We start from the raw sequence: 13,809 nt of genomic DNA on the forward strand, positions 1-13,809 counted from the left end.
TGGAGGTTCCTCAAAATGTTGAAAATAGAACTGCCTTATGACCCAGCAATTGCACTACTGGGTATTTACCCTAAAGACACAAACGTAGTGATCTTCTGTATTTTCTTTTGCAAGTTGTATGAATTTAGTTTTTGTACTTAGGATCATGATTCCATTTTGAGTTTTTATGAATTTGTAAGACATGGAGATTAAAGTTCTTTTCTTTTCTTTTCTTCCCTTTCCCCTTCCCTTCCCCTCCCCTTTCTTTTCCTTCCATAGATACCCAATTCTTCCAGCATTATGTACTGAAAGCTTTGTCCTTTCCCCCATTGCATTAGTTCAGCATACTACTTAAAAAAAAAAAAAAAAAAAACCAACCATCTATGGAAAGAACTCATTATGAACTCTGATCTCTTTCATTTATTTACCTATCTTTACACTAATATCTCATTGTCTTAATTAGAGTAGCTTTATAATAAGCCGAGCCCAAGCTGGCTCCTTCCAGACAATCCATACCAGGATTCACGAATTCATATGCTTTTAAGCAGGTGGCATACTTAAGTTGGCCATGTGTAAGCATTTACTTAATTGGTATTACAACTTGAAGGATTGAAACTACAACCTAATTTATTTTCGTGTATTAAGGTTTTTAATTATGTCCCTTTTTCATGTATTTCTTGTAGTTCCTATGTTTCTAATGGTGTCTTAAATACATACTTTGAATATTAAATGTATAGGAACATCTCTCATTTCCATACACACAACAGTGTTACCTCCCTGTTTCTTGAAATGTATGGCCAATTTGGTGTGTTTCTCAGTTTTCCCACTTTGGAGATAAGAACACTTCCTGTGACAGCACCAACTAGTAATCATGGTGATTGACACTCAGCTTTGGGGCTGTGATGGGAGAGGTGGGGGACCATGGACGATAGGAGAAGGCTATGTAGTAGCCTTGCAGTGCCAGCATTGCCATGTGTGATGCTAGCCCAGCTTGCCAAGTTTTCAGAGACACCAGAAATCTTTGGATTGTAACATGTCTCAATTTAAAACACAACATCTCTGTGCAGACCAAACCACACTTTGCTGCAGGACCATGTTTGGACCAGTGCTGCTCTGGTCTTCACAATACCTAAGAACACAAAAAGTGAAAGAAAAATTGACCCCCAAGCTAGAAAATAAGTCTGTATCCTCCCTAACAGGGGTTGATGGAAAAGGAATGATTGCCTTAGAAACTTTTAAATTATTTTTTTAAATAATGGACTTTATTCTTGTAAAGTAACCAGTTTTATTTTTATTTTATTTTTATTTTTTTTTTAAGATTTTATTTATTTATTTGACAGACAGAGACCACAAGTAGGTAGAGAGGCAGACAGAGAGAGAGGAGGAAGCAGGATACCTGCTGAGCAGAGAGTCTGATGTGGGGGCTCAATCCCAGGACCCGGAGATCATGACCTGAGTTGAAGGCAGAGGCCTTAACCCACTGAGCCACCCAGGCACCCCTATTTTTATTTTTAATTGAACTATAGTGGATGTACATTAGTTTCAGTTATGTAGCATAGTAATTCAACAAGTACAAATATAGGGGCAACTGGGTGGCTCAGTTTGTTAAGCGTCTGCCTTGAGCTCAGGTCATGATCCCAGGGTCCTGGAATGGAGCCCCATGTCCAGCTCTCTACTAGGTGGGGGGGGGGGACCTGCTTTTCCCTTTCCCTCTGCCTGCCACTCCACCTGCTTGAGTGCTTTCTCTCTGTCTCTGTCAAACAAATAAAACCTTTTAAAAAAACAAGTATAAACATAAAATTCTCACCATGGTACGCATAGTTACCATACAGTGTTAATACAGGTTATTGGCTGTATTTCCTGTGCTGTATTTTTCATCTCTGACTTCTTTTTTTTTTTAAATTTTTTTTAAGATTTTATTTATTTATTCGACAGAGAGAGATCACAAGTAGGCAGAGAGGAAGGCAGAGAGAGAGGAGGAAGCAGGCTCCCCGCTGAGCAGAGAGCCCGATGTGGGACTCCATCCCAGGACCCTGAGATCATGACCTGAGCCGAAGGCAGCGGCTTAACCCACTGAGCCACCCAGGCGCCCTCATCTCTGACTTCTAACTGGGAGTTTGTGTCTCTTACTCTCCTTCACCTATTTCACCCCTCGCCTTACTCCCTTCCCCTCTGGAAAGTACCATTTTTTTCTCTGTATTTATGAGTCTGTGTCTGTTTTTTATTTGGTTGATTGCTTTTTAGATTCCACACATAGGTGAAATCATAAGGTGTTTGTCTTTTTTGGACTTATTTCACTTAGCGTATTACCGGTTAGGTCTATGCATAATGGCACAAATGACAAGATTTCTTTCTTTTAATGGCTGGGTAATACTCCATTGTATATATACCGCATCTCCTTTATCCATTCATCTGTTGATGGGCACTTTGGTTTCTTCCATATCTCAGCTATTATAATTAATGCCACAGTAAACATAGAGGGGCATATATCTTTTCTAATTAGTCTTTTTATTTTCTTCAAGTAAACATAGAAGTGACATTACTGGATTTTATGTACTTCTATTTTTAGTTTTTTGAGAAACCTCCATATGTTTTCCACAGTGGCTGTACCAACTTAAATTCCCACTGACAGTGCACCAGGGTTCACTTTTCCTACATCCTCATTGACCCTTGTTATTTCTTGTCTTTTTCATTCTAGCAATTCTGATGAGTGTGAGGTGGTATCTCCCTGTTTTGATTTGCACCTTCCCTGATGACAAGTGATGAGCATCTTTTCATGTGTCTGTTTGCCATCCGTATGTCGTCTTCAGAAAAATGCCTGTTTAGGTCCTCTGCCCATTTTTAAATCAGATTGTTTGGTTTATTTTTGTGTTGAGTTGTAGGACAACTTTATATATTTTGGATATTAACGGCTTATTGGTTATATCATTTGCAAATATCATCTCCCATTTACTAGTTTGCCTTTTCATTTTGTCTATGGTTCCTTCTCCTGTGCAAAAGCCATTTTGATTAATGTAGTTCCCATTGTTTATTTTTGTTTTTGATTCCCTCACTTGGGTAGACATATCCAGAAAAAATTTTGTAAGGATGATGTCTACTAGATTACTGCCTATGTTTACTTTTAGCCCTTTTATGGTCTCAAGTCTCACATTTAGGTCTTTAATCCATTTTGACTATTTTTATGTATGGTATAAGAAAGTGGTTTCATTTTATTCTTTTGCATGTAGCTGTATAGTTATCCCAACATCATTTATTGAAGAATCTGTCTATTCCTCAGTGTATATTCTTGCTTCCTTTGTCATAGATTAATTGATCATATAAGTGGGTTTATTTCTGGACTCTTTAGTCCATTGATATGTGTGTCTGTTTTTGTGCTAGTACCATACTGTTTTGATTATTACACTTTTGTAACATAATTTACAATATGGGATTGTGATACCTCTAACTTTGTTCTTCTTTCTTTAGATTACTTTGGCAATTTGGCTTATCTTCTATGGTTCCATACAAATTTTAGGATTATCTTTTCTAGTTCTGTGAAAAAATACCATTATTTTAATGAGGATTGCATTGAATCTGTAGATTGCTTTGGGTAGTATGGACATTTTAACAATTTTTCGAGTCCATGAACATGGTATATCTTTCCATTTGTTTGTGTCATCTTTTATTTCAACAATATCCTAGTTTTCAGAGTACAGGTCTTTCACCTCTTTGGTTAAGTTTATTCCTAGATATTTTATTCTTTTTTTAAAAAAAAGATTATATGTATTTAATTGAGAGAGAGGGCAAGAGAGAGCATGAGCTAAGTGTAGCAGGGGGTAGTGGGGGTTCAGAGGGAGAGGGAGAAGCAGACTTCCTGCTGAGCAGGGAACCTCACCTGGGGCTCCATCCCATGACCCCCAAATCATAACCTGAGCTGAAGGCAGACATTCAACTGACTGAGCCATCCTGGCACCTGGTATTTTATTATTTTTGATGCAATTGTGGATGGTATTGTTTTCTTAATTTATTTTTTTGCTAGTTTGTTTTTAGTGTATAGAAATGCAACAGATTTCCATATATTGATATTTTATTATATTTTACTCTACTGAATTCATTTATTGTAACAGTTTTTTTTTTAAATGGAGTCTTTATGGTTTCCTATATTCATCATTTTGTCCACAGTGGTGATGGTTTTGCTTTTTCCTTGCCAATTTAGATGCTTTTTATTTTTTTTTAATTTTTTATTTTTTATAAACATATATTTTTATCCCCAGGGGTACAGGTCTGTGAATCGCCAGGTTTACACACTTCACAGCACTCACCAAAGCACATACCCTCCCCAATGTCCATAACCCCACTAGATGCTTTTTATTTCATCTGATTGCTGTGGTTAGGATTTCTAGTTCTATATTGAATAAAAGTGGTGACAATAGGAATCCTTGTCTTGTTCCTGATCTTAGAGGAAAAGTTTTCACCTTTTCACCCTTGAGTTTGTAATGCATAATCTTTATTATGTTGAGGTATGTTCCTTCTATACCCATTTTGTTAAGAGTTTTTGTCATGAAGAGATGTTGAATTTTGTTGGTTTTTCTGCATCTGTATGATTTTTATTCTTCACTTCGTTAACATGGTATATCATGTTAATCAATTTGCATATATTGAACGGTCTTTGCATCCTGGAATAAATCCCACTTGATTGTGGTGAATGATATTTTTAATGTATTTTTACATTTGATTTGCTAATATTTTGTTGACAACTTTTGCATCTATGTTTATCAGAGATACTGGTCTGTAATTTTCTTTTTTTTGTAGTGTCTTTTTCTGGTTTTGGTATCAGGGTAATGCTGATCTCATAGAATGAATTTGGAAGCATCCCTTCCTCTTCTATTTCCTGGGATAGTTTGAGGATAGTTATTAAGTTGTCTTCAAATGTTTTTTAGCATTCACTTGTGAAGCCATCTGGTCTTGGATTTTGTTTGTTGGGAGTTTTTTTGATTATTTATTTAATTTTGTTACTAGTAATTGGTCTGTTCAGATTTTCTATTTGTTCTTGATTCTGTCACAGAAGATTGTGTCTAGAAACTTATCCATTTCTTCTAGGTTGCTTAATTTGTTTGCATACAATTTTTTTTTGTAGTAGTCTTATAATTCTGTTTTTGTTTTGTTGTGTGTATTTTGAGTGTGTTTCTTTTCTTTCATTTCTGGTTTCATTTGAGTATTTTTTATTCCTTGAGTCTGGTTAAAGGTTTATCAATTTTGTTTATGTTTTCAAAGAACTAGCTCTTAGTTTTATTGATCTTTTCAATTTTTTTTTCTAGTCTCTATTTCATTTATTCCTTCTCTGTACTTTATTATTTTTTCCTTCTACCAACCTTGGTGGTGTTCTCTTTCTAGCTCCTTTAACTGTAAGTTTAGATTATTTGAGATTTTGTTTATTTTATTTTAAGATTTTATTTATTTTTTTGACAGAGATCACAGGTAGGCAGAGAGGCAGGCAGAGAGAGAGAGAGAGAGGGACAAGCAGGGAGCCCGATGCGGGACTCTATCCCAGGACTCCAGGATCATGACCTGAGCAGAAGGCAGAGAGGCTCTAACCCACTGAGCCACCCAGGCGCCCCGAGATTTTGTTTGTTTCTTAAGACAGACTTACATTGCTGTAATTTTTCTCTTAGAACTGCTTTTGCTGTGTTTCAAAGATTTTGAACCAATGTGTTTCCACTTCCATTTGTCTCAGATATTTTTTTTGTTTTTCTCTATGATTTCTTTGTTGACCCTTTGGTTGTTTAGTACCATGCTTTTTAGTGCCACATTTGTGTTCTGCTTCTTTTATTGTAATTGATTTCTGGTTGGAAAAGATGAATATAATTTCAATCTTAAATGTATTGAGACTTATTTTGTGTGGTCCATCCTGTATAATGTTACTTGTGCAGCTGCTTATGTGGGCTGAAGGAGAGCAAAAAATTTGTGCCCAGCAGCACTACTGTTCCTGGAGAAAGTTCCCGCAGATCCCTGCCTTTGTGGCACAGGTACTAAAATTAGTCAGTAAATCTTCATGTGCTTTTCACTCCCAGGTGCTTTTCAAACTGTTACTTCTGTGCTGGGTCTTGTGCAGAGTGATACAGTGTGCTAGCTCTTTAAAGCAGAGACTTGGTTTCCCATGGCCTCTCTGGCTCTCCAGGAGTTCAGTCCTGCTGACTTTTAAAGCCAGTATTGTGCTGACTTACCTTCCCAGTGCAGGTCCTCAGGGCTGGGCATTCCTGGTTTGGGCCTTGATCCCTTTGCTGCTCATGCTTGTAATGTCCCTTCTGATTGTGGGTAGCCATGCTGGAGGTTTGGCTCCCAGCTGCATCTCTGCCCCTCCTACTCAATTCAATGTGGACTTCTCCTTAGGACTTTAGATGTGGAAGGTTGGTTCTCCCAGACTTGAGGTCATTTTCAGAGTGAGCTGCAGTATATGTAGTTGTCCTGGTTTGTCCCTGGGAGGGGGTGAGCTCAGGATCTTCTGCCATCTCTTTCTGCTCCATCTTCCCTCTCTCCAAAAAACAGAAGTTTTTGATTTATAGAAAAACTGAGGAGATACTAGAAAGTTTCCTATACTTCATATCCAGTTTCCTCTTCTATTAACATTTTACATTATTACAGTACCATGTATTACAATTAATGAACCAGTATGAACCAAAGTATATTCTTTATTCAGATGTTCTTGATTTGTACCTGATGGCCTTTTCCTGTTTTAGGATCCCATCTTAGATACCACATTACAGTGAGTTGTCATGTTTTTTGAGGTTCTCCTTGGTTGTGACAGTTTCTCAGATTTTTCTTGTTATCAATGATCTTGACAATTTTGAGGAGCACTTGTTACGTGTATTAGAGGACTCCCCTCTATTGGAATTTGTCTGATGTTTTTCCTGAGTAGATTGTGGGATTACTGGTTTCAAGGAAGGAAGAAGACCACTGTGGTAAGTGCTGCGTTCATAACATCACATCAAGGGTACAGAGAGTCAACATTATTTTATGACTCAAGTTGTTCTGGTTCTGACCATTGGAACTCTTTCAGTTGGTTGTGTCCTTTTGACATACATCCATCACTGTGGGTTTGCTTGAGGTTCTTGTTTGCTTGTTTGCTTTTCAACACTTCCTTACTTCCTGGTATTACAAGATGCTTCATGCTCACCTTGTGTCTGTTCGGCCCACTCCTAGAATCAGCCATTTATCCAAGAAGCCCTGGTTCCTTTTATTGAAGAATGATATTAGAAAAGACCATAGAGGTAGCCTTTATTGGTACATCATAAGAAAGATGCACTCTATCAACATGACTTACCAATGTTGATTTTAACCTTGATCATTTGTCTCATCAGCTCTCTTTACTGTAAAGCACCTTCCCCACTCCAGACTTCCTTCCAAGCTTTTCTTTTGGAAAGAAGTTACTGTGTGCAGCTCATACTTAAGGAATGCATTCCACCTCCTTGTTGGGAAGTTATCTGCATAAATTTTTTGGAATGCGCCTGAATGGGAGATTTGTCTATTGTCCATTTACTTATGTATTCAGTCATTTATATATTTCAGGTTATATTAGTGTTTAGTATTTACTTTATACTTTAAGGTATAACTCCTTAATTTGTTTTGCACACATTGTTCCAGCTTTGGCCAGTTGGAGCTCTTTCAGTTGGCTCCTGCATGTCTTTTATATACTCTGATCAATGTGCAGTTTTTTATTTGCTTTTGTTCTTGAGCACTTCCTTACTTTCTGACTGTAAAGATACCTTGGGATATGTCTTGTGTATTTTTTGCTTCAGACCTAGAATCAGCTACTTCTGTGAGTGGGTCTGGTTCCTTCTATTAGAGTATGGGATTAGAAACCAAGATCTGGGCACCAGGTGTGTTCATTGCTACTGGAGTGTCATTATTTCTGGGCCCTGTCTGCTGATAGAGCAAGGAAATAAACATGTGATACTAATCCATGTATACACATCTCTCTATCTGTATAACCATCTCAATAACCATCTGTATAACTATCTGTGATACTAACCCATGTAGACACATCTATCTGTATAGCCATTTCAGCTAAAAATGAGTTCATATTGATGCCTCCAGCTCTAATCTATAACCACATGGATAATTCTAGCTCTCTCTTCTGTTTGTCTGTAAATTCTTAATACAACAGTGAGAAACTTGACTCCTAACAGCCACTGTCCACAATAGATTTTCTGTTTTGTTTTTAATTAAAGAATGCAGGGGAATATCCCTGTCAGGAGCCCATGGACCTGAGTTCCTTTTCCTGGAATATTTTTAGTCTTCTTGTCCACAGTAGTTCATGCTTCAGGCTTTAGACTTAGCTCATGCTGATGTCCTTAAGGAAACTTCAGCAGATCCCAGATCACATCAGATCCTCTGCATCCTGCTCCTATAGACCATCTTCTTCCCTTGCAGCCCTTATCAGCATAGAAATTAAGTAACTAATTTTGCGATTTGACGTGTCATTGCTTTTTCTCTACTGGATTGTTGGCTTGGTAAATGAGAACATTGTCAGCCTTGCTCAGGGCCTAGCACAGCACTGGACACACATTATGTGATGGATGGTTTAGTGAAAAAATACAGCAGGAATGGAAGAAATGTTAAACTTGATCTTCTAACTAATAACATAGGAGATGAGTTTAGAATATAACATTAGGAACATTTCTACTTTCTAGAATTCTTAGATACTTTATGCACCTCAAATTTCATGCTGTGGGAATGGAGGTATAGGGAAATCAGGCAAAAAAAAAAAAAAAAAAATCCTAGGCAATATAAAGATACGTGAAGGACTCTGGAATGAATAGCATTGAGCCAAGTGTCCATGAGTTGAAGGATGCTAAAACCTTTAGGGGGCAGATGCAAGAAAGAAAACACAGATATGACATTAATTTTCGAACTTGTTCCCAAGGGATTTTATGGGTATGTTGGATTATGTAATGTAGTTTCTCTGTTGGAAATATCAGATGTTTATGGACAGTGAAATTGGAGAAGGATACTCAACTCCAGGTCATCATTTTTGTATTTCTTCCTTGTATTTGTCCTGCTCTTTCCTTGTGTCTTCCGTTTATTGATCCTTTTGGATTTAGGGTGTTTTTCTTTCCCACTGCAGTGTTAAAAAAGCAGGATACAGAGTGTCATTCTTTATGGTAATTCTCCTTAAGGTTACCTATAGCATTTTAATTTTTATTTATTTAGTTAAAAATTTTTTAAATTTTATTTTCAATGTTCCAAAATTCATTGTTTATGCACCATACCCAGTGCTCCATGCAATACGTGCCCTCCATAATACTCACCACCAGGTTCACCCAAACCCCCACTCCCCTCCCCTCCAAAACCCTCAGTTTTATTTCTCAGAGTCCACAGTCCTTCATGGTTTGTCTCCCCCTCTGATTTCCCCAGCTCACTTACAGCATTTTAAATTTCAGAAAATTAAGAACTTTATTCATTTCCCTTTAGAAAAAATAAGACAAGATTTCACCATAGTGGTGTGTCTTCAAGAAAGAGAAAGGCATTTGTTTAACTCTTTCTGCTTTAAGGGCATTCTGATGATCGCCTAGTGTGATCTTCTGAAGTATTCCAGTCCCTGGAGCTGGCTCTTAGCTGTTCCCCAGGGAGGGACCAAAAGGTTGTAAAGCTGCAGAAAAAAAAAAAAAAAAGTTGGCTACAAAACCCAGGGGCTGATTGTTGGTGAGGGTCACCAGACACAGGTGGGGGAAGTAGTTACCTGCTTTCCTCCTTTCTGGAGAAGATGAAGATGAACAACTACCACCTACCCTGGGATAGTTTTTCTTGTTGTTTTTGGCTTTGGGTGTTTTTAAAAGTAGTCTCCACAGCACTGGAGAGTGGAGCCCATCGCAGGCTTGAACATACAACCCTGAATTCAAGACCTGCGCTGAGATCAAAACTGCTGCTTAACCAGCTGAGCCAGCTAGGTAAGCCAATGAGGCAGGCCTGCCCTTCGATAGTTTAAATGGCATTTAGGAAGAGTGTGGAGATGTACCAGAGGTATCTTTTGTGTCCTTAGTAGCCCTTGGGACTATGAAAATAGTCCACGATTTTGGCTGGTTAACATTGCTGTGCAAGTCCTGTCTATTTAATGGAGGTTGTGGTGGGAGAAATAAATGACCGATTATGACTTTGGCATTAAAGAAAAGGAGAATGCCTTGGGGATCTATTTTTAATAATGTAACTCTTAGAAATATGTGAATTGCTTCCTATTCCTCTTCTGTCTAGAGGTTTAGTTCTCTGTTTTAGATTGGGGCTCACACAGCCACTTGAGGTTGTGCCCCTGATGTAACTATTATTTTGTGTTAATAAAGTAACAAAAATTTTAAATACCAAGAATATTTCAGTTGTATGAAAGTGCTTTTACTTTTAATAGTAACAGTCATTGTTATCTTCCCCCCTTCTCAGAAAAGGTGGCTGCTGAGGAATTCTTAAAGAGCATAGATTGAGCGAAAAGGACACAGAACAAAGGATATCTCCCAGGGGTGAAATGAAGAAGTTCTGTAAATAGCTGTGCTATTTTCCTTTGAAATGTCTGGCACATTCCATGTGATACAGTGGAGGGGTACTGAGGGGCGTGTGTCTAACTCTGATGGAGCGTTCCACGCTGACTCTCGGAGCCGTGCACACATGGCAAGGGCATCTGGATCCTTCCAAAGTATTAAACTACTTACTTAAATGACAAGTTTTTTTTTTTTTAAAATTTTGCATACATAATCCTGCCATATCACCTGTGTTCAGATAGTCACTCCTTCACCTTTGAACACCCTTCTCTGAAAAAATCCAGCATAAGTAAGTGTTAGCTCTGAGCTGCTCTCAGGAATTTGGAATGTGATAAGCCAAACCTGCATTTTCTAGCAAGAAACTGGCACAGAAATGGGAAGTTTTGTTTCTTGGATTCATCTCATTACCTAGAACCTGAGGCTCTTCTGAAGTCTGCGGGCCAAATCCTGCATGTCTTTCCTGGCCCGGTTTAAGTGAAAAGCCTGCCACAACACAGGTTTGGCCATGTTTAATTCCCTCACGCTAGTGGTCTCACAGTTATGGTTTATTATTCTCCATAATGGTGATTTCTCCATTCCTATTTTAAAATCATTTTAAACTTCTGTTCATTTATTGTCTGTCCTTCTCCTCTTCTGATGGTGAGCTGGTCCCTTGGCCTGCACAGGCACACACTGCTTGCTTGTTACACGTGGTCTTCCTTTCAGTTACTACCTGGTGCTTATCAAGAATTTTTGGCACCTGACATATGTAGGGCACAACCTATGCATTTTCAAGAGGACACACAAGGTGGAGAAAGGGTCTGTTTCCCAGCGTTTGGCAGATTTGAAAATTTAATGTTCTGGGCAAAAACAATTTAGGAGCTGAAAAATCATGCACATTTTAAGGAAATAACAAAAAAGAACAGTATTGTTGTTAATACCTTAGAGATAGATATAAGGCCATTACATCAATTTAAGAAAAACACCTGTATTTAGATTCTAGTTTTTTCATATGTTTGCATGTTTGATACATAAGACAGATAGAAATATTTACACTTTCTGCAGTGTGTGAGGGAACAGGAGTTTGAAGGTGGAGTGAGTTGGGGGGGCGTGAAATTTCTGTGGAAATTTTAGTAAACTTTCTGGGTTTTTTTTTCCCCACCTACGGAGATGACATAGGACACAAAACATTAAATGTTAATATTGATTCAAGAATTGAATCACGTGGGTGCTGGGTGGCCTCTGCCTTTGGCTCAGGTCATGTTTTCAGGGTCCTGGGATCCACCCCCCCTCCCCCACATCTGGCTCTCTGCTCAGCAGGGAGCCTTCTTCCTCCTCTCTCTCTGCCTGTGTCTCTGCCTGCCTACTTGTGATCTCTATCAAATAAATAAAACCTAAAAAAAAAAAATTAAATCATGAAAACATTGCTGAGGAAAATGAAAAATCTATGTAAATGAAGAACTATGTCTTATTCATGACCCGATTTTGTTAAGCTATCTGTTCTCACCAAACTGTTACATAGATTTAATGCAATCCCAATAAAAATTTGCTAAAATGTTCAAGGTGCATCTGAAACTCATATGGAAAGGAAAAGGAATTAGAACAGTCAAAACAACTTTGATGAAGAAGAACAAAGGATTAATACTGCCGGACAGCCAGAGTACTCTAGAGCCACAGTAAATCAGGACAGGGTGTTAGCATCAAGATCAACAAAGGAACCAGCAGATCAGAGGAGAATGTCCATAAATAAACCCACAAAGGTGCAAAGACTGTTCAGTTCTGGGGTAGTCACATATCCATTCACATACTGTGGTTGGAATAATCAGATATCTGTATGCAAAAAAGGAGAAAGAACATAGCTTCAGGGGTGCTTGGGTGATACAGTCAGCCCCTCATAGCAAACTCCCAAATTAATGCTAACTAGATCATAGTCTAAATAGATCATAAACCTAAAAGCGACAACTATAGTACTTGTAGAGAGGAGGAGAAAACTCTTGTGATTTTGAGTTAGGCAAAGATTTTTTTTTTTTTTTTAAGATTTTATTTATTTTAGGAAGAGAGAGAAAGAGCGCATGCTTACAAGAAGGAGAGGAGCAGAAGGAGAGGGAGTTAATCTCCAGCAGACTCATGCTGAGCACGAAGCTTTGGTGTTAGAGGGGGAGAAAAAGCTTTGGGGTTGAAATGGTCATTACAACAGTCCACCAAATGCAGCTGTGTCAGTTATGCCCAAGGACACCCCCAGCTGAGAGGGTGAGTGGAGCTGAAAGCACTTTAATGGCCAAGCCATGGGCCTGGTACTGGTATACGTATGTGTCTGAGGAAAGGGAAGCTTCTAGTTAGCAGGAAGGTGTCTTGTGGGCTGCTTCCGGTCTATTTCACACATGTCTTAGAAGGTGGTGATGGTGGCTTCCCCCCAGAATTCTTCCCTGCCATCAGCAAGCTTTGTTGTGAACATGTCTTTTCCCTTAAAGAAATCCAGTAAATCACTTTCAGCGGAGGGCCCTCTTTAACCAGAATTCCACCAGATACTACAGTGTGTGCTGGAAGAGAGAAGGCGAGCTTTTCTAGCTGCCCTCATGATGCTTTTCCTCCTCTAGCTGGGCTCAGTTGCCCTTGAAAAGTGGAATGTAGGGTGTGGGGTTTTTGTCTTTTGGTCTCTCTCGAGGATGCCCAGTGTCCCCTCTATCTGGATGCCATTAGTAACACCGTCAGCCAATATTTCTGTGTCTGTATAAACAAACAAGTCATAGAAAGGCAACTCCTGCGGCTTTTCAGTGAACTTTTTGCTGTTACTGAGGAGTCAAGTTTCCTAAAGGGAAGTCAACCCTTTCACTTCCAAAGATGCCAAGTATGAAGATTCAACTTGGAAGCAAAGAGAAAATATTTTTGACAGTCACAACTTAGCTTCAAATAAGTGACATCCAGATACTGACACCCACTTCCTTTCTCTCAAGCCTTTAGCCACCAGCAAACTCAGTGACAGAGGGTGGCTGATGGCGCCCAGCCGCCGGGCATCGGGCGGCAGTACTTCTGCCAGTAGAAGTATTCTGTCAGGACCTTCAGCTTCTGAAAATCTATGCCCCGCCTCCACCCCACCCCACTACCCCATTTCTTCTATGCGGTTCACATTTCTTTCCTCCCTTCGAGTTGTTTTCCCTCAGGAAACTTAAACCACATCTCTTTCCCCTTTTTTATAGATGCGAACTACACGCAAAGTCTCTGTCTGGCCGGTGGGCCTGGTTGGTGGGCGACGCTATGAACGTCCGTTGGTGGAAAACGGCAAAGTCGTGGGCTGGTACACCGGCTGGAGAGCAGACAGGCCTTTTGCCATCGACATGGCAGGTGAGGA

At 39.1% G+C, this 13,809-nt stretch overlaps 1 protein-coding gene across 1 annotated transcript in view; it reads left to right on the forward strand.

The window, feature by feature from the left end:
- The window catches only part of B3GAT2 (beta-1,3-glucuronyltransferase 2), a 76,505-nt gene that overhangs the window by 35,545 nt on the left and 27,151 nt on the right, over positions 1-13,809 (forward strand). Inside the window, exon 2 of the mRNA XM_059400166.1 lies at positions 13,658-13,802. Coding sequence (XP_059256149.1) covers positions 13,658-13,802 — 145 coding nt within the window. The remainder of the gene's footprint in view (positions 1-13,657; positions 13,803-13,809) is intronic.

Source organism: Mustela nigripes, chromosome 5 (genome assembly GCF_022355385.1).
Source record: "Mustela nigripes isolate SB6536 chromosome 5, MUSNIG.SB6536, whole genome shotgun sequence".
In the NCBI taxonomy this organism is placed as follows: Eukaryota; Metazoa; Chordata; class Mammalia; order Carnivora; family Mustelidae; genus Mustela; species Mustela nigripes.